This window comes from Ammodytes marinus, assembly GCF_949987685.1.
Source record: "Ammodytes marinus genome assembly, chromosome: 6".
In the NCBI taxonomy this organism is placed as follows: Eukaryota; Metazoa; Chordata; class Actinopteri; order Uranoscopiformes; family Ammodytidae; genus Ammodytes; species Ammodytes marinus.
The window spans coordinates 3,181,212-3,205,211 of NC_137235.1; the positions used below are offsets into that span (position 1 = coordinate 3,181,212).

The 24,000-nt window shown below is 41.1% G+C and overlaps 1 protein-coding gene across 1 annotated transcript in view; it reads left to right on the top strand.

Moving 5' to 3' along the window:
• The window catches only part of cacna1ab (calcium channel, voltage-dependent, P/Q type, alpha 1A subunit, b), a gene marked incomplete at both ends in the record, with an annotated part of 236,991 nt that overhangs the window by 194,954 nt on the left and 18,037 nt on the right, over positions 1 to 24,000 (top strand). Inside the window, 6 exons of the mRNA XM_080029679.1 lie at positions 923 to 1,019; positions 11,843 to 11,948; positions 12,741 to 12,848; positions 16,257 to 16,360; positions 21,678 to 21,829; positions 22,668 to 22,803. Coding sequence (XP_079885805.1) covers positions 923 to 1,019; positions 11,843 to 11,948; positions 12,741 to 12,848; positions 16,257 to 16,360; positions 21,678 to 21,829; positions 22,668 to 22,803 — 703 coding nt within the window. The remainder of the gene's footprint in view (positions 1 to 922; positions 1,020 to 11,842; positions 11,949 to 12,740; positions 12,849 to 16,256; positions 16,361 to 21,677; positions 21,830 to 22,667; positions 22,804 to 24,000) is intronic.

The following is a 24,000-nucleotide window of genomic DNA, read 5'->3' on the forward strand; positions in this document are numbered from 1 at the left end:
ATAACGTAAATTCTATTTTCAATTCTCACCTATAAATCTTGTTTTTTCACCAAAAATATTCACTTACACTTGGACATCTTAAAAACATTTACACAGTATAAGAATACATAATATTAATATAAATAAATCAAACCTAGCACCCAGACCGTTTGTACAATCAACAAACACTGTATTTAAAGCTTGTTGGCTAAAAACATCAAGCCTGGGGTGCTCTGGTGGTGTAGTGGATAGAGTGCGTACCATATTGGCTCCGGCCTTCGTTGCATTGGTCGCGGGTTCAAATCCGACCCGTGGACCTTCACTGCAGGTCATCTCCCCTCTCTGTCTGTCTCCCCATTTCAACTCTGTACTGTCTAATAAAGCTTGAAAATGCCCAAAAAATAATCTTAAAAAAAAAAACATCAAGCTACTGTATCAACATTAAGGGGCTTCATGAAGGAACACAATACATTTAGCTGTTTGCGTGAATGATACATTAATTTTGATCGTTTGATATGAATATTGTCATTTATATAGCAGATGGAATTGCCCTTAAGCGTGACTTTAATGCACAGGGGAAAATGAACGAGAGAATTGTTGTCCTCATTTAGAAATTAGACGGCTTTGATATATGAATCAAAATTTTAATTTAAATTAAATTCATTGTGCAGCCCCACTTACTCACACCTAGTTTTCTCTGTGTAAATAAATGCTTCCTTTTCCCTTTCTTCTTCTCTATCATCTTCTCTACTCTCTTTTCTCCTCTCTCTCTCTCTCCTCTCTCTCTCTCCTTCTCCTTCTCTTTCTCTCTCTCTCCTTCTCTTTCTCTCTCTCTCCTTCTCTCTCTCTCTCTCTCTCTCTCTCTCTCTCTCTCTCTCTCTATCTATATTCTGTGTTTTTTTTCCTTCACCTAACCCCACCCTCCTTGTATTTCTCTTTGCAGCGGGCGCATACATTATAAGGATATGTACAGTTTATTGCGAGTTATCTCCCCTCCCCTGGGCCTTGGCAAGAAATGCCCACATAGGGTGGCCTGCAAGGTTTGGACCAAAACAACCTATAAAGCACAAACTATAAAAAAAAAAACGCAACCTGCTCGCCTTTTTGATTAAGAGACTTGGAATGAATGTATCGCTCTTTTATATATCACTTTTTTTAAGAGCAAATTATTTCTTCCGTTTAACTTTTTTAATATAATTTTTTTTACTTTTGCATTTTTCAGTTTTTGAACTCATTCTCACCCATTGAATCATTTTTTTTTTGGGGGGGGGGGGGAAGGCGGGGTTTCTGTTGTATATGCATTCTGATATGACAATGAGAATGTTTGGGACAATGCAGAAATGTACACACACACACACATACACACTCTCTCTTGAACGCACTCTCTCTCTCTCTCTCTCTCTTACACACACACACACACACACACACACACACCAATAACAAGTGTGTGAAGCATGAAGTGGTGCACTGCACTCGCTATTTGTCTTCTGAGTGAGCGCTGCTGGGGGAATGAAACAGATGTGTTCACTGTTCATTTAGTTTTATGGGGAAAACACACTAGAGTCTATAAACTCCAGTCAGCCATTGTCTTTTTCTTCTGCTTGCTGTCTAAGTTTGCCTGGGCAGAAAAATGGTGGAGCAATGTGCATTGTTCTTGTTTGGGTTGGGGTGGGGTGGGGGGTCTGGGTGGATGGGTGGGGTTAGAAGTACAGAGACATACACAGAGAGGGCTTGGTCTGAATACAGCTCTGAAAAAAATTAAGAGACCAGTCCAGGATTTTTCTTCAATCTTCATCTCTACATAACTTATTGAAAATGCTCTTAACGACAAAAAGAACATTTATTGGAATTTTGTAGAAATGTTGTCAGTAGTTTATAGTATAAAACCAAAATGTTCATTCTACTCAAACATTATGCCTATAAATAGTAAAACGAGAGACACTGAACATTTGGAGTGGTCTCTTAATTGTTTCCAGAGCTGTAGCTGATTGCTTGTCCAAGGTTTAGTCAGTGACATAGTGGATTTTTAAGGAGTCAGGAAAAGTGATTGTAAGGCCATTCACAAGCTCTGCATTAGCACAGCAAAGAGCAATGCAGAGGAATGTCCTTTGCACTATAAAAAAAGGCCAAAACAAGCAGCAATATCTGGCTAAAATGAGCAACTATGAGCGAATAAATTATTTTCTTTTGCGGACAGATCAAATAGAAAGTGATTCACCCTTGCATTCTCAACCTGTAGCTTACCTGTGTGAAATGAAACAACAAAGTCATGGTCAAAACAATTGACATTATTTGTCTCTCACACACACACACACACACACACACACACACACACACACACACACACACGCACACACAGACACACACACACACGCACACACAGACACACGGACACACACACGCACACACACACGCACACACAGACACACACACACACACTCACACACACACACACACACACATACATTATTTCCCCTGCGATGTTTTCAGTAGAGAGCTTGTGTATCTCACATGCTTGCGTTAGAACACCTTATGTATGAGAATGTAACAGGCCTTATATGCAACAGTGTATATTCAACATTACCTGAAATACTATAATAACACTTTTTCAGTTGTTTGTTTGTCTTCCTAAAAAAAATATAATAATAATAATAATATAATAATAATAATAATAATAATAATAATAATAATAATAATAATAATAATAATAATAATAATAATAATAATAATAATAATAATAATAATAATAATAATAATAATAATAATAATAATAATAATAATAATAATAATAAGTAAAGTAGGCCTATTTTAAAATAAATAAAAAAAATACTATACTATACTTGACCAAACCTGCTCTGTGTGTGTGTCTGGCATATTGGGAAAGCAGGGAAGGGGGAGGGGGGGGGGGGCAGGGTGTGTGTGTGGTTCAGGGGAGGGACTGTGGACATGGAAAAGGTCTCGTGTCCACCACAAACCTCTCACTGACTCCCTGTGTCACAGATGATCGTGGGAACAAAAATATTTGATTATGACTTTCTGCGTTTTGCTTTATATGACTGTTTGTCGAGATTTCCCTTTAAGGTGCTGCAGTCTTCGGTTCATCCAAATCATTAAAAAAAGCATGTTTTACACCGTACCCCCTGGTGATATCTAGCTATGCAGAAAGCTTCAGAGGTGTATGCTTAGGTTTTCTAGACATTCGGTCTTGGCTTATTACCCACGATTGCTGTACAGCTCCCGCAAAAAAAAAATTAAGAGACCAGTCTGGATATTTCTTAAATCTTCATCTCTACATTACTTAATGGTAATGCTCTCAGCAATGACAAAAAATGTATTGGAATTTGGTAGAAATGTTGTCAGTAGTTTATATTATAAAACCAAAATGTTCATTCTACTCAAACATATTCCTATAAATAGTAAAAACGAGAGACACTGAACATTTGGAGTGGTCTCTTAATTTTTTCCAGAGCTGTATATTTACGAGTGAACACCTTTTCTGTGATTTGTAGTAAAATGCAAACGTACTGTGACTGTACTGAACGGACATTATTTTTTTTTTAATCTCCACATCCTTTGATTTATACGGCCCTTCATCCAGCTCTTCAGCTCCTTCATGAAGCCATATAGCATCATAGACATCCACACAGTCTAGTGCGTCACACACTTTGCTCTGGTTGTAGCACTTACCTGATTAAAACAGAGCCCTAATACTTCCCCTATTGAATCAGTTCTGGAATTATACCATAGTCTGTTCGAATACTCTATTCTGATTGGCTGGAGAACATTCCATAGGTGTGGATTAACCCCTGATGTATGGACACCTAGATTGAACTCCTACTGTTCAAAGTAAACTGGTTATCAGGTTAAACTGTTTGCACTGTTCCAAAAAGAATGCGCAACCTAATAAGTAACCATAGCAACACATCATTGACAAATCTTCCGGATACAATTAATTGCTTCCAAATATTTATTTTAATCAAAATCAAATCATATCAGTTTTATTTGTATAGCCCAAAATCACAAATACATTTGTCTCAGTGGGCTTTACATTCCATACATATGATATGATACAATATGACACCCTGCCCTTACACCCTTAGCTCGGCTGAGAAAAGACTCCCAGTAAAAAACCCTTTTAACAACTTAACAAGAAGAATGAGTGATTTCAACATTTCATTCAACTTATTTGTGAAGGTATTTGGGGTTGTCATGGGGATGTCGAAATAACTGGGACACTGATGTAAATGCTGTGAGCGGCATAAAGTGAATCAATTCAATTCAATTCAAAAAGCTTTATTGGCATGACATTTGTGGTACAAACAGTGTTGCCAAAGCATTACAACATTACACATAATACGAATAATACTAAAAGGGAACATTCAGAACAGTATGTAGATATATAACAATACATACGGGTCAATATCGTTATCGAAGTGGTGACAGAAATCTCAAATTGTCTATACTCAACCATAACATCTCAATTTATTTGCCTTTTACCTTTTACACTATCTAGAATGTATTTATTGTAAATTTTACTTATCTTTTTTTACCAAATTTTATCCTTTTGGTCCTTATCGCACTGTGGGGTCGGAGATAAACGTAATTTCGATTCCTCCGTATGTCTGGCACATATTTTGAAATTGACGAATGAAGCTGACTTATTTTTCCATACATGATTTATATTGAACTTTTTCTTTTTTAACAAACATACAAAACACGTATAACCCCACCCACCCCACACCCCACACAATCCTTGGACAGATGACATATGAAATTATATAATTTTAATTTTTTATATTAAAAACAGCTACAAAAGAGACAACTACATGCAGTGTGTAATATGACATCATCAAGAAAGTTCTAGAAAGTTCTAGAATGCAATGCTCCCTAGGTAAAAAAAAATAAAGCTGACTTTGACCTTGATAACTGCATAGCTAAATACCACCAAGAGGAAAGTGGATGAGACAATTTTTTTCGTGATGAGGTTGAACTGATATTTTCAAAAAAAAAGAAAAGCATACGGCACTAACTAGCACTGTCTAGGTATTCCAACCCTTTCCCTATCATTATTTTGGGGAGGGAACATACTGTCCCGTGAACATCTGTATAGGCACAGCTGTGAGCATTGAAGGGGTTACTGGTGGACACTCAGTTGCCTTATAGTATAACGTTGCTGCATTGACTTGTTCATTGTGACTCACTCTCTCCGATCTCGGCAGCAGCGGTGCTTTTCTTTTGCCTGCTAAGAAGCCCCGACGTTGCCAGTTCTATTCGAGCAGCGAAAGAGGGCCAAGAAAACTAATAAAAACCAAAAAATATCAGAAAAAAATCCCCCCTTTTCATCTCGCATAGAACGGTATCTCGAACAACAACAACTAACTTACTAAACTATATAACATTTCTTCCCCTACCTCCTCCAACCCTTACTCTCCTTCAACAACCCTTTCTCTCTCTCTCTCTCTTTATTTTACGATATACCAGACGTAGGAGCGATGTTCAAATAAACCCCCCCCCCCCTCGTACTTAAAAAAGTTGAGACCTGGACCTGATATTTTGTGCAAGCGTCACATTGGTTTCTCTCCTGCTGGATCAGTCTAGGCTGTGTGTGTGTGTGTGTGTGTGTGTGTGTGTGTGTGTGTGTGTTAGAGCTTGTGTGTGTGTGTGTGTGTGTGTGTGTGTGTGTGTGTGTGTGTGTGTGTGTGTGTGTGTGTGTGTGTGCTTTTTCTACAATCTACGTGGAAAGGAGCCCAGCCACGTTGGTTAGTGGAAGGCAGCCCCTGATTGGTTCATGCAGTCGTCGATGTCAACATGGATCAACGAATAAGCTTGTGAGATACGACTATAGCATTACAAGGCTGTTGATTGACGGCCACACGAACCAATCAGAAGCTGCCTTCCACTATCAGGGCTGGACATGAGGTCAGAACGGGAGCCCCTGATTGGCCCGGTCTTTTTTTTTAAAGCAGACTCCTACCCACGGAGATTTGGAGAAAGTCCAGATTGATCCACGGTAGAGAAACGAATATGAAACTTGCACTAGATTATGTTGGTCTTGCCAGGCTAGTCCTCGATCTCTTTCTCTCTCTCTCTCTCTCTCTCTCTCTCTCTCTCTCTCTCTCTCGTTCTCTCTCTTTCTCTCTTTCTCTCACCAAAGCAACCACATATCCACAGCGATCAGAACAATAACCTCTGTGTATTTGTTTCCCTCCCCTCTTCCTCTCCTTTGTTGGTTCCTTTACTTTTTCCCCCTGATGTCTCCACCTCCCAAACACACCTCCCTCTCCCCCGCCCCTCATTCTTTTTATTTGACTCGTTTTCACGTCGTCCGTTTCGTCTGTCTGTCTGTCTGTCGCGTGTGTGTGTGTGCGTGTGTGTGTGTGTGTGTGTGTGTGTGTGTATGTGTGTTTGGATGCCTGTGTGTGTGTGTGTTTGAATGTCTGTGCGCGTGTGATGTGTGTGTGTGTGTGTGTGTGTTTGAATGTCTGTGCGCGTGTGATGTGTGTGTGTGTTTGTGGCCAACTCCAGCGGCCGGATCACTTACACAGACATGTATCAGATGCTAAGACACATGTGTCCGCCGCTAGGCCTCGGGAAGAGGTGTCCCGCCCGGGTGGCCTATAAGGTAGACTCGCCCCCCACCTTAACCCACCACCCACCCTCCTTCTGTCCCTCCCTACCCCCCCTTACCCTCTACCCCATATACCCCCCCTACCCATCGTCCCAGCAGTGTTGTCCTCATTGTCTGTTAGTGGTTGGTTGTGGTGGTTGGTGAGCGCTGTCCCCTTTTCTCTCTCTCCGGCCGCGGGACGGAGGGAGGGGCTTTTGTCGTGCAGTGAAGTGAAGTGATAGTGAAGTGGTAGTTTTTTTTCGATTTTTATTTTCCTTTTTTTTTTGCCTCCCGTCAGGCCGCAGGAGTAAGGGAACAGAGGGAGGCTTTGCCAGTTCTTCTGCAGCCTGCACGGACGCACACGCACTCAAGACAACACACAGAGCAACAAAAATACTCACAATCCAGTCCGGAAAAAAAAGAAAAAAAAAAAAGAAGGAATTTTGCTTTGTTTCATGACAAATTTAAGAACTTCAAAAAAGCAAAGCAGAGATTTTAAATTCATATGTCTCCATATTTCTCTCTTGCAGTGTAATAAACATGAAACATCGAATAAGCTCGTAATGCTCCGGCCTTTGCAGCCTGTTGGCAATTGTTTAAAAAATTATTGTCGATTTTTAATACACAAGCCATTGTTCGTAAAGGACAATGTGTAGTGTTGAGGCAAACATACACACAACATATTAAAGGTGCAGTGTGTAATATGACATCATCAAGTAAGTTCTAGAATGCAACACCAACCCTTTTGAATAATAACAGAAGCTACAGTGGCCTTCAAGGACAAGAACAATTCTAAATTTTAAACAATGCACCTGATGACATTCCAACTATGACACTTCAAAAATGGCGGTGACAAGGCCTTGGTCCAAAGTATGGAGACATATGGACATATATGAGACCCTTTCTAAGGAAAAAATTAATAATTAAAAAAGAAAAAAAAAATCAGCTATTGTGCACTAAATTAAAGTACTTATGGATATTATAATTCTTTTCTACAAAATCTGCTAGGAAATAAAACCCCAAATTCTACACACTGCAGGTTTAAGAGTCGACTATGTGCTGACGATGCGGGTATACAGAAGGACAGGCAAGGGTGTCTGTCTTCAGTCCTCTGCGTCTCTTATTCCTGTGGCTGGCTCCTCCTTTAGAGCGCACACATGCTCACAGAACCACAAATACACTGTGAAATAAGACAATAAATAATAATTACTATGCATAATAAATGAGTAGGCAAGTTCTGGCCCCTTCTATATATTTTTAGTTTTTTGTTTTAATATGAGTTTTTTGACACTTAAGGAAACTTCATTGACCAACAGGGTTAAAAAAAATTGTATTTTAGCAACCGTTGTCTCTTTGTCCTGTTGTCCACTCTGTCTCTCCACCTCAGTAGAGTCCAACACTGTCTCTCTCTCTCTCTCTCTCTCTCTCTCTCTCTCTCTCTCTCTCTCTCTCTCTCTGTCATTCTCTCTCTCCTTTCATTTTTCTGACATTCAGATACAACAATATAGTGTTGAAAGGACATGGTGCCTTAAAGAAAGATAGATAGATAGATAGATAGATAGATAGATAGATAGATAGATAGATAGATAGATAGATAGATAGATAGATAGATAGATAGATAGATAGATAGATAGATAGATAGATAGATAGATAGATAGATAGATAGATAGATAGATAGATAGATAGATAGCCTTAAAGGGACACTGTGTAATATGACATCATAAAGAAAGTTCTACAAAGTTCTAGAATGCAACGCTCCCTGGGTAACCCCACCCCTTTTTAATAATAACAGAAGTTACAGTGGCCTTCAAGGACAAGAACAATTCTAAATTCTAAACAATGCACCTGATGACATTCCAAAAACATGGATTCCTCCATAAGACTTGCCTGCTCAATGTACAACATGTAATACTAATATTTGTAATTCTCCGCTCAGGAGGATAATTCAGATTATTGGCAGAGGTGATTTTACACCAATGAGGACATATTTATGAATGAGGATATTGATTTTAGCTAATGCATTACTTAAAATGTTACACAGTGTCCCTTTAAAGAACCCTGTACACCCAAATCCACAAAATCCTTCTAACTGTAATGTGGGAAGTTAGATGCATGATAGTAAAGCATCTGAAAATAGTTAGGGTGTATCAATCCATATTAACGATATCTTTAAGAGGCCTACTTCACCGGTGGAAATATGAAGGTGTATTGAACTCTGAGATCCTATGGAGTATAAATGTGCAAACATTTTAGAAATCGGTTCATCCTAGCCTGAGAAAAGGCAGAAATAGTGTTTTATGGTCTCACTGTCTAACCCTAAATTTTCCCATGTGTGACATCACACAGATAGATAGATAGATAGATAGATAGATAGATAGATAGATAGATAGATAGATAGATAGATAGATAGATAGATAGACAGACAGACAGACAGACAGACAGACAGACAGACAGACAGACAGACAGACAGACTATATTTCTATTTGACCAGGAATTATTATCTTATTCAAGCATTCATTCTACCTCTACATCCACTGGTCTGTCTCTGCAATCAGCATCCATCTTCATTTCCTTCACGCCATCGCTCTGTCCATCCATCCGAGTCCGTTCTGTCTCCATCTTACCTCTCCTCTCTGTCCGTTTTTCTTCTTCTTCTTTTTCCCCTCCAGTATGTCAACCTGTATTTACCAGCGGCCCCATCACATACAGCCATACCTCAGCCATCAACAAGCCTTCCAGTATTCATTGGGACAATCTCAATGAAACAGACAATTTTGAGATTCGAAAGCGATTTTTTTTTTGTGGCAGAATAGAGATCGTGACCGTTAGATATATCTTTTGAGTTTTTGATTTTTTTTTGGCAAAGTTCTTTATTGACTTTCCTAATGGTGGTTACAAGGCCCACTCACCCTTACTGGAAAATAGTGTGTATACTGCCGACCGCGACATCTTGTTTTTTTTTTTTAACTGACCTCTTCTCAGAAAAAAAGTTATGTCAGTGTTGTTTTTAGTCTTCGTCTTCGACTCTTGTCTCGTTCTGTAATTTTTTCAACCTTCCTCTTTTGTCTACACACTGACACACACACACTCACACAATCACACACAATCACACACACACACACACACACACACACACAATCACACACACACACACACTTACACACACTCAGTTTTTCTCTCTAACAATTCTTATTGACACACTCGAGTCCTCTTTTTACTCTTTCAGTGTCTTCACAATCCTTCTCCTCTTCCTCCTCATTCTCGCCCTTCCCTTTTTATCTGTAACTACATCTCATGAACCAAGCTTAGACTTAACCTATAGTTTAACTCGACTAACAGCTGTCCCAACCATGTATCCCCTTCAATAAGACCCCCCCCCCCCCCCCCACACCCCCCCCTCCCTCCTCTTACCCTACAATACTACTACTACTCTAAAGTCTGGTTGGTCCAAAAAAAAACAGAAAGGACGTCCATCATCACTTTTTGAATATTTTATGATTTTTTTTTTCTTCTTTCAGGGAATGCCACAACTCTAATCCTCTGTAACTCTGACAACCCCCTTAAGACACGGCACCTCGCTCGGCATTGAGAGAGATCTTGACTTGATATGAAATGAAATACTTACCTCCATCGCTGTCCAATTTGACTTTAGACTAATGGGAACCCCTTTAATGTAAAAAAAAATATATGTATATATGTACATTTGGGAACATAGAGATAAGATAGAAGTAATCCGTCAAATCAGTAGGATCAATCCAGATAGTCGGATTGAGGATACTCTCTTTGCGTGGATGCACGGCTGCTTGTATTGTGAAAATGGGGTTTTCTAAGGGGGAAATTCAAGGGGCGGGATGTTATATAGTGGGCTGTGTAGTTGGAAGAGTTGGGGCTTAGATAATGGGGCGTGAAGTGAAGTTCAAGGCATGTCGCATGCTATGTGTGTCCGGGGGGTTTGTGGGATTTTTCTTGGGATGTTGCATGAGTTCTTGGCACTCTTATGTCGCATGGCTATGGGCGACATTGAGCCTGCCTGTCTGCCTGCCTGCCTGCCTGTCCGAGCGCTGTGGATGTTGGCTGATGCCCTGTGCCTGCCGTATATACACTCGGCTTGGGGCATGCCCGACACTCGCACACACTCAGAAAACACACAAACCCTCACCGTCGTCGTGCTGCCGTGCTTGCCGTCATTAAGTGCCCAACGCTCATGTTCGTAGGTAAATCCGATGGATGCAAACTAGTCGGGATAGGAACGGGGGAAGCGGCCCTCTTGAGCTGGGCCAGGCTTGTTTCGTTCTATCCGCAGGTTTCTCCATCGGTTTTACTTGGTATAGACATGTTGAAAGACTCAGGGAACCTCCTTACAGGTAGGGGGAGCTCTATGGCAGATGCCTCAGTTATATCCAACAACTGTAGTCTCCTGATTAAAAATTGCGGAATTACTCCAGTGATACTGTTTTATTGTTCCCCACTTGACCTATTTTGTCTCCAAACAACTCCAATTAAGCGCCCCTTAATTGGAGTCTGTGCAAATAATTGTATGTAAGTGGCTGGGGAGGGAGGTTGGGGTTGGGGTTGGACGTGGGTGGGGGGGTTTGGTGTATGTTTAATGTTATATATATATACATCTATATATCTATATGTGTGTAACGACAAAGATGTGTAAATGCGCCACTGCATTCACACATTTAGGGAACATGGGCACTGGTTGGGTCGGAGGCCATTTTGGCTCTGGTTGTTTCTTCCTTGTGGTTCTCGGCTCTCACAGTTGCTTAGCAGCGGATGGCCCCTCATTGGTTAGCTGTGCTGTCTTGTAGAGTATCATTGGAAAAAAAAACAGGAGACGCAGGGAATTACCTTTTCTTTCCTTAAGCAAAAATGATCGCAGTTGCAAATGCACGCACTACTAAAACTGGCAAACCGGTGCAGCAGTAGCTTAATATGGTGCTCAATGTACCAGACTGTTAAGAACTCAAGTGCCTCAAGTTGAAATCGACTTGCCAGGCTACATTGATCAGAAAATAATTCTAGCGACAACTACTCACCCTTGCCTTAACTTTTGACCCGTCTCAGGGAACATTAACTTAAAAAACTTGGACGAATCCAGTCCGACCTTATTTGGCAGTTGTCTATGGAGCTCTCTCAACCCCCGTCCCAAACCCCTCACCCACTCCCCCTCCCCCGAAGGTTCAGGCACGTCACACTTTAGCGAAGGACTCGTACCTTTCTCATCCTCTCATCCTGACTGGCTCTCCACAGAGGCTGCTGCGCATGGATCTACCCGTCGCTGAGGACAACTCCGTGCATTTTAACTCCACCCTCATGGCCCTGATCAGGACGGCTTTGGACATAAAGATCGCCAAGGGTACGGCCACTCAACTAGTGTCTTTATCTTCCCTTTTACGCTTAAAGGCCTACTTCACCGGTTGGAATATGAAGGTGTATTGAACTCGGAGATCCTATGAAGTATAAATGTGCAAAAAAAATTGAAACTGTCTCACTGTCTAACCCTACATTTCTCTTTCTGTGACATCACAGAAAGAGAAATGTAGGGTTAGACAGTGAGACCATAAAGCACTCTTTCTGCCTTTTCTCAGGCTAGGATGATCCGATTTCAATTTTTTTTGCACATTTATACTTCATAGGATCTCCGAGTTCAATACACCTTCATATTCCAACCGGTGAAGTAGGTCTTTGACATTCCTGTCTGACAGCCCTGGGTGGTCCTGGATCATTCATCTGTCTTTTTCTCCTTAACAAATCCAATAATTACTAATCAGAGAATTGCACCAAATACGGAAGAACATGTTGCTTATTCTGACAGTAACAATGAACTCTTTTGTTTTGGGTGAATGTGTACATGCGTGAATGGCTAAATATATTTATTTTGGCCTTTCGTTTTGGTCTGTACATTCTTTGCACTGTGTACACATGTGTGCTGTGTGTGTGTGTGTGTGTGTGTGTGTGTGTGTGTGTGTGTGTGTGTGTGTGTGTGTGCGCGCGCGCGTTTGCGTGTGTGTGTGTACAAATGTGTGTGTGTGTGTGTGTGTGTGTGTGTTTGCGCGTTTGCGTGTGTGTGTACAAATGTGTGTGTATGTGTGTACAAATGTTTGATGCCTGTGTGTGGGCACTCACCCTGGTTTGTGGGGCTATCCAGGCGGTGCAGACAAGCACCAGATGGATGCAGAGCTGAGAAAGGAGATGATGGCCATTTGGCCGAACTTATCTCAGAAGACGCTGGATCTGCTGGTCACTCCGCACAAGGGTGAGTTGTAATGAAAACGGACCATAGTGGTGTTTCTGTGTCCGACCACCAACTCACCAAGAGGACAGCTTCCACCAGCCAACCACCAGAGTCATAACCTGCTTCGCATCTCCTGATACTAATCCAAACTATATACAGTCCACACACACAAACATAGCACATTAAAACCTATAAAGCAGCACAACACAGTCAACAAATAACTGATTGCCATCATCCTTCTCAAAAAACTAAATTATCCACTCTTGCCCGAAAAGATTACACATGGTGTTTGTCCTGTCACTAAGATTCTGTCGACCAATAAACATACTGCAGTCTTTGTAGCTCCACCTTCTTGGGACTGCTTGGTACCCCCAACGAAAGGGTGACCAAAATAGGTACGGTTTACGTTTATTTCGGTCACCCTTCCCGACTTTTGACAGTGGCCTACCGTACCAAACCATACAGTACCGCTCCGTGGAAATAAGTCTTAAATACCACTAAGCCTTAAGGCTAAACTAGCTACTGACAGGCCTTAACATATGCTGAAAGCCTTGGCTACCAACAGCAAGAAAGGATCCAACTTCTTAATGTTTGGGAACCATCAACACCTGTGCCAATGACTGTACCAGAGTGCATAGTATTAAACCCAGCCCTCTGCAGTTGAGGCCCAGAATTTGGTCCCTACAACAGCTGAGTATCCTGCTAGCCCAATTCTAATGCAGTTTGGTCGAGGTGATGCATTTTATATTGGATTGAACCAACTGTCAGACAGCGGTTTCCATATTTAGATGGACGATGAATATTGTTATTGCTCGGCTTAAGTCATTTCTGCATCATCTTTGTTTATACATACACACACACACACACACACACACACAGACACACACACACACACACACACACACACACACACACTACCAGTGAAATACCAGCACACCAGTACACACATGCACACTGACACAAACATAATAGTGAACACAGTAGCACACACACCCACACTGTTGATCTTTCCACACCATTCACTCAGTCCTGGTATCAGGGGGTGCCAACTATAGAAGATCCTCTATAGAAGTCTTTTCACTACAGGAAGAATAGAGCATCAAATAAACAAGTCCAATAGATCTAGGCTAATGAGTCTATCTAGGATGATTGTGATGAATGAGTTTTTAAATGGTTTTATTGATAAAAATGGATACAAACTAGTAACATGACGCATGTTTAGCAATACCTTTTAAGTTGTATGGCGAAACGCATGGCCGTAATAAGGTACAACATATGCACTGGCATGCCTTATTGCCCGGGGGAATATGATAAAAGAATACAATATGTATGGCTATATGTTCTGGCACGGTCATTTCTAAATTTTAATGCTTGAAAAGTTGTAGCCACACCACTTTGAAAAGGGCACCTCTCTCTCGGTCAGTAATATTTGACAAACCAAAACAAAGCTCAGTATTTTTTCTGATTTTAAGTGTTTTTCCATCCAAAACTCCGGGGGATACAAGTTCGGAGTTTTTAGAAAAAAATTGAGCTCCTGTTTTCATAATTTCACTGATGTGCTCACAGGTTTCTTAGTGAGGTGGCTACCCAGTCCTGTGAGACTAAATATGAAATACACCTAACAACAAGCTTTGATATGACATTAGATGAAAGTGAAGTACTATGAGAATGTTTGAAGACGTATAATAGGTACAGCATCTGCCTGTGAAAAGACTATTGGCTTCGTTGTGTTAATGATTGTACAGTGTTGTGATCTTGTGTTTGTACACCAGCATGCTAGTTCAGCTCTGTTTCAGTTGAAGCGTAAACAGCCGATGTTTAGACAGTTATCAATGTTACTTCAAGAAGAAAAAAGTTTTTGATTGAAACATAATTTTTATATATCGAACATGTAAAAGAAAACAGAAATTATCATACAGAAAATAACGATTTTACATAAAATAGAAAAGCATAATTAGATACATTGATTGATTGATTGATTGATTGATTGATTGATTGATTGATTGATTGATTGATTGATTGATTGATTGTCTTTATTTCGAACATGCGAGCAATAAAAAATAGATGAATAAATAAAAAAACAAACAAAAGCAAAAAAAGAAATAGAATTTTTAAAAAAACAGACACACTTTCTACATGCTCAAAAGGGGGTAGAAGGAAGTAAAAAACTTATCTAGTCCTACCCCTTAACAGATCAATTTGGCTTGGATAGATTATGTTATTAGCATGTCAGTATATGACTGACAAACACTTGATAATTGTAACAAAATGTTCAAAAAAGGAGTGTGAAGAAGTGTACACGTATTTAATCCCACCCCTTCTCTGTATGTGATTTACATTTCGGTGTTATTTATCCCTTTTAGTCTGAAAATACACCTCCTAAATTGGGCAATTTCCTTTTTTTTAGAGGGATTCAGACATCTGCTGGCCAGGTTTGCCAGAATCATAAGCCCCTTTCACACATGCACTGTGACTTGGGAATTATCCAGACTTTAGCTAGGTGAGCTAGCTGTAAGAGTAAATACAAATGTCCGGATTATTCAAATCGGACTTTATGAAGATTTTCCCAGGGTGGCCTACTTCTCAATCCTGGATGGGAGATGGGGGGGGGGGGGGCAAATTGATATCACTTGACAAGAAATATACACATGTCCGAGTATTTCTAGCATATTCTTAAATCTGATCTTGATGTATAGTATGCCTGTGTAAAGCACTTTGAATTGCCTTGTGATTGAATGGTGCTATGTAAACAAACTTGCCTTGCCTCGCCTTGCTATATATATGTGAACACGCACCACATGGACAATCTCCTGATCTGTGCTGCATGTGGGAATCAGGTACAGTAGATATACACATTCACCGGGTCAGAATCTCTGGATATTTCCTGGAATTTATGTGTGTGAAAGTGGCTTTATAGTGAGAAAAACCACCATCATCCCTTAACGGAATACTTTTTCCATACAGAACCGGCGTTCTATCATTATAAAATCACTATTTTAATTAATTAATGAGGTTTTTCTTCCTCAGTCTTTCCTCCAGGCTAGGATGAACCGATTTCTAAAATGTTTGCACCTTTATATACTACATAGGGATCTCAGAGTTCAATACACCTTCATATTCCCACAGCTGAAGTAGGCCTTTAAGGATACAGCCAGTACAGGCCAAATCGAGGAACTGAACCTCTGAAAGTTTAAAGTCTTGATTTTGAAGTCTGGTGTCCATGGCTTGTTTACCTGAAACAGAATTGTCCCAACTGCCAGTGTATTCTCGCATGTTCTTGTGTGAATAATTTATTTTTTTCTCTGTGGTTTTTGTTTTGTGTTTGGAATCTTTTTTTGCATCTTCGTCCCGCACTCCCATTCTCCCCCACGGCTCAGGGTCCCATCCCACCCCGGTCTAATCTTGCAGGGTAACTTGTCATTTTCTCAGCAGCCACAGACTTGACGGTGGGCAAAATCTACGCCGCCATGATGATCATGGAATACTACCGGCAGAGCAAGATGAAAAGGCAGCAGGCCTTGAGAGAGGAACAGGTAGACTTCAGAGAAATTCCAGCAAATGAAAAAAAAAAAAAATCCTTCTTTTTTTCTCTCTCCTTCCTCCTTCTTACCTCTTTCCTGGTCCTCTTATTTGATACAAGTTCCACTGACTAGCCCGTCTGGACTGAATTTTTGCACTTCTTCTGCCTAATGTGGATTTAAAAGCATAAGAACTATATCTTATACATTTAAATCCCATACAAACTCCCCAGGCACACTTCCGAATAAACACCCCTACCTCCTGCTCAGCCTGCGATGCACCTTTTTATGAGCATGCCACCCGAAATATCTGCGTCCTTTTTCTAGCACCATGTTGCTCCCTTTGCCGCGCCTTCTTACCATGCTTGATAACGCATATATCTAGATTATTTACTTTCTCTAGCTAGGTAGAAACGTTTTGCCTTTCCCTGCATCTTCGAGTTGTTGTCTTTTCTGTTCACAAAGGGCTGTTTGAACGTTGTTTAAAGGGTCAAGTCAATTATATTGGTAATGCCTTGAAAAATGATGGAGATGATGATGATAATACAACATGGCCTTACCTTGCAATCCCCCCGTCAAAGCACTTCCCCCTCATGTCCCGATGAATGCCTTTTGAGATGCACTCGCTCCTTATCCTGCCCATTATCTGTATTTTTTCGTCCACACTGTGTTGTTTACATGTGGAAACATCTCTCCACTCATGTAATACCTCCTGTTTGCACCCTGTTGGTATACAGCCCTTCAGATCTGAAATTTCACTTTCTTAATACAACGAAATTTGATCATGGAATGAAGCCAACCCCACGTACATCTTACAAAAGTGTATATATATATATCTTTTCTAAAAATGGTATTTCCATTCTGCAGAAGCCAAGGAGTGAATTGGTGGATGGAGAGTATGTAAGTCTTTTTTTTTTCTTTCGTCAACAACAAGCCGCTGCAGTATATGTTGGTATGTTACTGAATGCAGCCATCCCATTGGACTGAATGGGCAGGTCCACACAGGCTCTCTCTCTCTCTCTCTCTCTCTCTCTCTCTCAACATCAGCAGTGCATACATAATAGCTTGAAACAGTCTGTGTGTCTGTCAGTTTGTCCACCATATCGGCAGTGTCTCACTCCATCCTTCCTCTCTTCTTCGTACCACTTGAAAAGGAAGAATCTACCCAAAAACATTGTTGCACAATTTGAATTTTTTTTATTTCTTATGGCTATTGGCTATGTTTGGTTTTGTTTAGAGTTGTCCTCCTCCTCTTTAGTCGCTCTGCGGGCTGTTTGTTTTGGTCTTTTTTCCGGGATAGCCGCAGCCGCCGCTCCTCCATAGTAAAGCCTCACCGGAGCCCAGAGTTTATGACGGGACACCAAACTGACTGAAGTTTGTTCCTGTTTCCATCGGAGAGTGTGTTTAAATCCTCCCAACCCTCCACAGCCAAAGAGTGAGCCTCCTTTAGACCCTCCAAAGAGTGAGCCTCCTTTAGACCCTCCACAGCCAAAGACTGAGCCTCCTTTAGACCCTCCACAGAGTGAGCCTCCTTTAGACCCTCCACAGCCAAAGACTGAGCCTCCTTTAGACCCTCCACAGCCAAAGAGTGAGCCTCCTTTAGACCCTCCACAGCCAAAGAGTGAGCCTCCTTTAGACCCTCCACAGAGTGAGCCTCCTTTAGACCCTCCACAGCCAAAGAGTGAGCCTCCTTTAGACCCTCCACAGCCAAACAGTGAGCCTCCTTTAGACCCTCCACAGCCAAAGAGTGAGCCTCCGTTTAGCATATCCATTTGTTTACAAACTACCGGCGTTACTTCCTCAGTCATGAAGTGATATGGAACTCTTACTCTGAAAACTGATTGGAACGCAGTATGTATACGCCCATTATACAACAGTTAGGATTTAAGCCACCCATTTTATAATGGCTAACAAATCATAGTACAGCTGCTGAGTAGTTTAATAGCAGAATCTTTCTTGTATCGTCAATGCTATATTTTCTTTTCATACATTGATAACCATCGATACAAAAGGCAAATATCCAAATTCCTCCCTCAGAAGTTCCCTTATAGGTGGAGTCAGCCATTCCGCAGAACGCTTGTTGATATTTTAACCTGCCTTAATGCTCCCTAACTACCGTACCTTGGCAACAGCAGTCATCGCTAACCTGTCCATTAAAAGTGTTGCTACCGACGTCACAAACCCTGCCTGTGTCTGATTGGTTGGAGAGATGTTGCCGTGCGCCGGTCCGACTCCCTTGTCACATACACGTTTACGGAGCCTGAGCTGTGTATAAAAACCAGACCTTTGTTCAGCACGCAGACACAAAACAGACCAAGAACATATAGTGAAAAGATATAGTTACTTTATTTTTTTTAAGGTATTTTTTTGGCATTTTTATGCTTTATTGATAGTGTAGAGACAGAGTTGAAATGGGGCAGAGAGGGGAGTGACATACAGAGAACGACCGCGGGCTGGAATCGAACCCGGGTCCGCTGCTGGCCGAGGCCCATGGGGGGGACGCCCTACCAACTGAGCTAAGGGTGCCTCCCCCTTCCCCCTTATTTTAGTTACTTTTGATGAAAAGGATTTTTGAATGAGGATTGCTGACTCCAACCTTAACCGATCAAAATACAATGCAGCACTAACACTTGTTGTGACATATGCAAACAAGAACACCCCCCCCCCCACCTCCCTCCCTGTTTTTTGTCTTGTTTTGACCGGTGACATAGCGGTTATGCTTCAAGATACCCGCATGCATGGAAAAGGTTTTGGTTTTTCGGAAGCTAAAGGAAACGTGTTAAGGACCCACTCGAAAAAGTACATTTACACGTAAACAACCACCTATAAGTAAGCCGACCAAGCACTGTGAAGTTAATGGAGACGGAAACTATAAGTCAAGCAATCGCATATAAAGCATCTTAAGTGGTCCGCTGAACATTGCTAACATTTTAAGGCGACAACAATCTTGACGTCACTTGACAAAGCAAAGACCGGCGTATTGAGCAATGTAGTGCAAATAGGGCCAAAGACAACCCCGCAAGTAGATTTTCTTCTTTCATTCCTCATTTGTTGTCTCTCCTGTTTATCCGCCTTGTCACATCTCAAATGTCCTCTTCAAGTGTTTGTTGACATGTTGCTGTGTCTCTTCTTTGTCTGCTCTCTGTCAGTCTTTTTGTTTCTGCCAATTGTTTTATTGTCTTTTGTGTGTTGTCTTCCATGTTGTCTCTTTCCCTCTGATTCGAACCATTTATCCTTCCAGGGAGATGAGACCTTGACTTATCAAATCAAGCTCTTGCTGTTTGGTCGATTGTCACCAAGTTATCTCTAACCAAGACCCATTCTCTCCAGTCTGTGTGTTCATGAATCTGCTTGTTTGCCTGTCTGTCTGTCTGTCTGTCTGTCTGTCTGTCTGTCTGTCTGTCTGTCTGTCTGTCTGTCTGTCTGTCTGTCTGTCTGTCTGTCTGTCTGTCTGTCTGTCTGTCTGTCTGTCTGTCTGTCTGTGATTGTTGCTAGGATGTTGAGTGGAGGTTCCCCTGACCAGTGGCGCCGTATGTAATCGGTCAATCCCCGGGACCATTCATTGAATCATATGCCAATGTTGAAACACACTCCCACTAAAGTGTCTTGTGTTAAGTGTTTTAATCATAATCCATTCTCAATGTTTGTACCACGAATTTGCTCAGGATGATTCAGTGGAGCTAGTTGGTTCCGGACCATCCAGAGATCAAGTTCTGTCATTTACCTCCATGATAGATAGATAGATAGATAGATAGATAGATAGATAGATAGATAGATAGATAGATAGATAGATAGATAGATAGATAGATAGATAGATAGATAGATAGATAGATAGATAGATAGATAGATAGATAGATAGATAGATAGATAGATAGATAGGTAGGTAGGTAGCACTGAAATTGACGAATGGACAGGATTAGAAATTCAGAAGAATTCCGAGTTTGATCAAGTATCGACTTCTTTGATCCATAAGATATCACAACGTGGTCCACAGAAATATTAACATGTAGATCTTTAGAACAATAGACTGTTGTTGTAAAAACACTACTGCTTTCGTCCAATGGGGCCGCTAGAATCAACAAAAACTGGAAGTTCCTCGTAGCCACTTTAAGCAGACCGTCTTTAAGCTAAATCAACATGTAGTTCATTTGAGCAGACATATGCTAATGTCACAAGAGTCAGCATCTGAATAGCCCTCAGTCTATCTGAAGTTGTTTAGCATTTAGCCTTGGGTGTTAGGATGGCCTAGAGGAAAGGTGGCCGACCGGTAACAATGAGGTCGCTGGTTCGATCCCCGGCACTGGACAGGAGGGTGTTAGTTGTAAAACTAGTAGTGGCTGGTATTACATATACGGTGTCCACTACCTCTACCATTATGTCCTTGAGCAAGACACTTAACCTCCAAACTGCTCCAGGGGCGCTGTACTATGGCTGACCCTGCGCTCTGACCCCCTCCGAAGTGTGGTAACTTGAGAGGGAAGATGAGAAAATACAAATTTCAATATAACCATTGACTAATAGTAACTTAACTTAACTTTAGCTTCCAGGCGGTGGAGGGACTTCACACAGGCTGTAGCAGTCACAAACCGTTGTTTCCTTTAAGCCAACCCCGAGAGGACTTCATTACCCAAGATCCTCGGGTAGGAAAGGTGCCTTACCACGGACCTGATGGAGGCAGAAGTAGCTTTTTGATAGGAATATTTCAGGATCAGATGTGGCCTATAATCTTCCACAAAATATCATATTACTCAAAACTATTTGGCAGATTGAGGATCACACAGCTTGTCAAACAAAGACCTCTGAGTAAAATGTATTACTTGATTGTGTTTCATGAGTGTGTCACACCGGACCTGTGATTAGGAGTGATCTTACTTCAAATGCCTAAGGTAAAAGTTTCCGTCTGACACAGATCTGAGATCAGCTTTTCTTCCCTGAACATCAATTTAAACTGATTTCAAGGAAAAATATTTAATTCAGAAGTGTTAAATTATATGCACCCTGCGTTCCGAATCGCATACTTTCTACTATTCAGTATGGTAGAAAAAAACATGTAGGAATTCCCGATTCTTGTGGCCAGATTTAGGATGGTTAGAAGTACCCAGATGTCTACTACATCCGGCCAAGATTTTTAGTGTTGAAAAAGAGTATGCGATTCAGAACGCGGGGACTGTGTTTCAGTGTTCAGTGTGGTTAGCGGATCCCAGATCAGTGGTCCGGTGAAGGGACTTTACCTTGGAAACCCACAGCCATGCTCTTGCCGATGGCGCCCTCGTGTGGGTGCATGCTGCGAGTGCATCCTGTGTTTGTGTCATGTGAGTGTGCCTGATGCCAGCCTGCAGGCCATGTCGTGTATCTCACACAGAACCGAACGCCATTAATGTTTCAGCGAATGGAGCCAGGCCCCGAGGAGGGGGGCACGGAGGGCCAGGGGGGCCAGGGGCTCAACGGCCTCCCTAGCACCCAGCCCGACAACCACAACAGCATGTGAGTAGAACCTACACACACTTAAAGGGACACTGTGTAACATTTTAAGTATTTTATTAGCTAAAATCAATATCCTCATTCATAAATATGTCCTCATTGGTGTACAATCACCTCTGCCAATAATCTGAATTATCCTCCTGAGCGGAGAATTACAAATATTAATATTACATTTTGTACAGTGAGCAGGCAGGTCTTATGTAGGAATCCATGTTGGAAGCGTCATAGTTGGAATGTCATCAGGTGCATTGTTCAGAATTTAGAATTGTTCTTGTCTTTGAGCGTTGCATTCTAGAATTTTCTAGAACTTTCTTGATGATGTCATATTACACACTGCACCTTTAAATGTGCAGTGTGTAATATGACATCATCAAGAAAGTTCTAGAAAATTCTAGAAAGTTCTAGAATGCAACGCTCCCTGGGTAACCCCACCCCTTTTGAATAATAACAGAAGCTACAATTCTAAATTATAAACAATGCACCTGATGACATTCCAACTATGACGCTTCCAACATGGCGGCGCCAAGGCCTTGGTCCAAGGTATGGACAAATATGGACATATATTTGACCCTTTCTAAGGGAAAAAAGAATAATTAAAAAAAATGTTTTCAGCTATTGTGCACTAAATTAAACGTACTTATGGATAGTATAATTATTTTCTACAAAGTCTGCTAGGGAATAAAATCCAAAATTCTACACACTGCAGGTTTAAACAATGTTAGGACATATTTTAGGAAGGCCCCCTTTTTTATCGATAACTTTTGGCTTGTCTGAACTCAAAAGCAAAAATCAGTTTAAACATAGATGGGAAATCAACATGATATTTGTGTGTGGATGCCAGACCTCCGGAGGGTGGCATGACGGAGAGCCAGTCCTGGATGACGACCAAGGCCCAGGAAATGTTCCAGAAGACGGGTAACTGGAGCCCAGACAGACCCTACCCGGACGACCTCCACGACGACCGCCACAACCCGCAGGTATGATGAGCACAAACACACACATTGTCACTATAGTAACACTACGATGGAAGCCCAACCATGTTCGCCGCTCAAAACCACCGTTTGTCTCCAACCCTTGCTGTTTTTTTTTTGTTTTGTTTTTTTCTTAACCTTTATTTATACAGGTAAATCCCATTGAGACCGGAGACTCTTTTGCAAGGGAGAGTTCTTCCGATTTACACGATAGCAGGCTAACTATCGACATTCACACATTAACTTCTGGGCTAGTAACAGTAGACAGTCAATATTCAATGATAAAATACTGGAATCATCTCCACATGTTGACTGATATCCAACTGGAGGTCCAACATCAATTCTCTTTTTATCTCAATGACTTCACATTCTTACGGAACTTATTTACCAGAACATTTCCATATATATTTAAGCTGCAAACATTTTCCTAATTAAATTAACTAAATACTTCTAGTGAGTTTTATCCAACCAATTGCCCATCCTTAAGAATAATCTAAAGTTGTCGTTTTCGATATTCCGAACTATGGGTAGCAACTAGCTCCTATTTTGTTGCTTCTTAAGAAGTGATTTGATTTTATTTCATTCTAGAGACAGAAGACGATACATTTGAATCCATGTGGCCTAATTTGTTTCTAATGGAGTATTTCATGATAGAAACATGATCTATTGGCATACCTAAACCAAGTGTACTATCCCTCATATGAACTGATTTGACACAACAACTGCGAAGGCATTTAAGAACTCTGTTTGAGTGTCCTTGATGTGAAAAAAGATTGAGAACCATTTGTCCTAAATCAACTCTCTCATGCCTAACACCATGCCTGCGTTCTGAATCGCATACTTTCTACTATTTAGTATGTTGAAAAAAGATTTAGGATGTCCCGATTCTTGTGTCCAGATTTAGGATGGTTAGAAGTACCCGGATGTCCAACTACATCCGGCCAAGCTTGTTAGTGTTGAAAACAGCATCCTATTTGGGCGATTCTGACCCACAATCTGGTGCGCACGTGAAGTGACGTCACATCGACGAAGCCTCCATATGAAAACAAACGGGGATGCGACGGATATAAAAGCAAGAGGCAAGATCAAGGCGCAATGTTATGATGAAATAAACAAGTAAAAGTATGTCCAAATTGTAGCATACTGCATCCTAACTAGATTATTTTTATGGTCAGATGTAGTATGTAGAATAGAAAAAAGAAA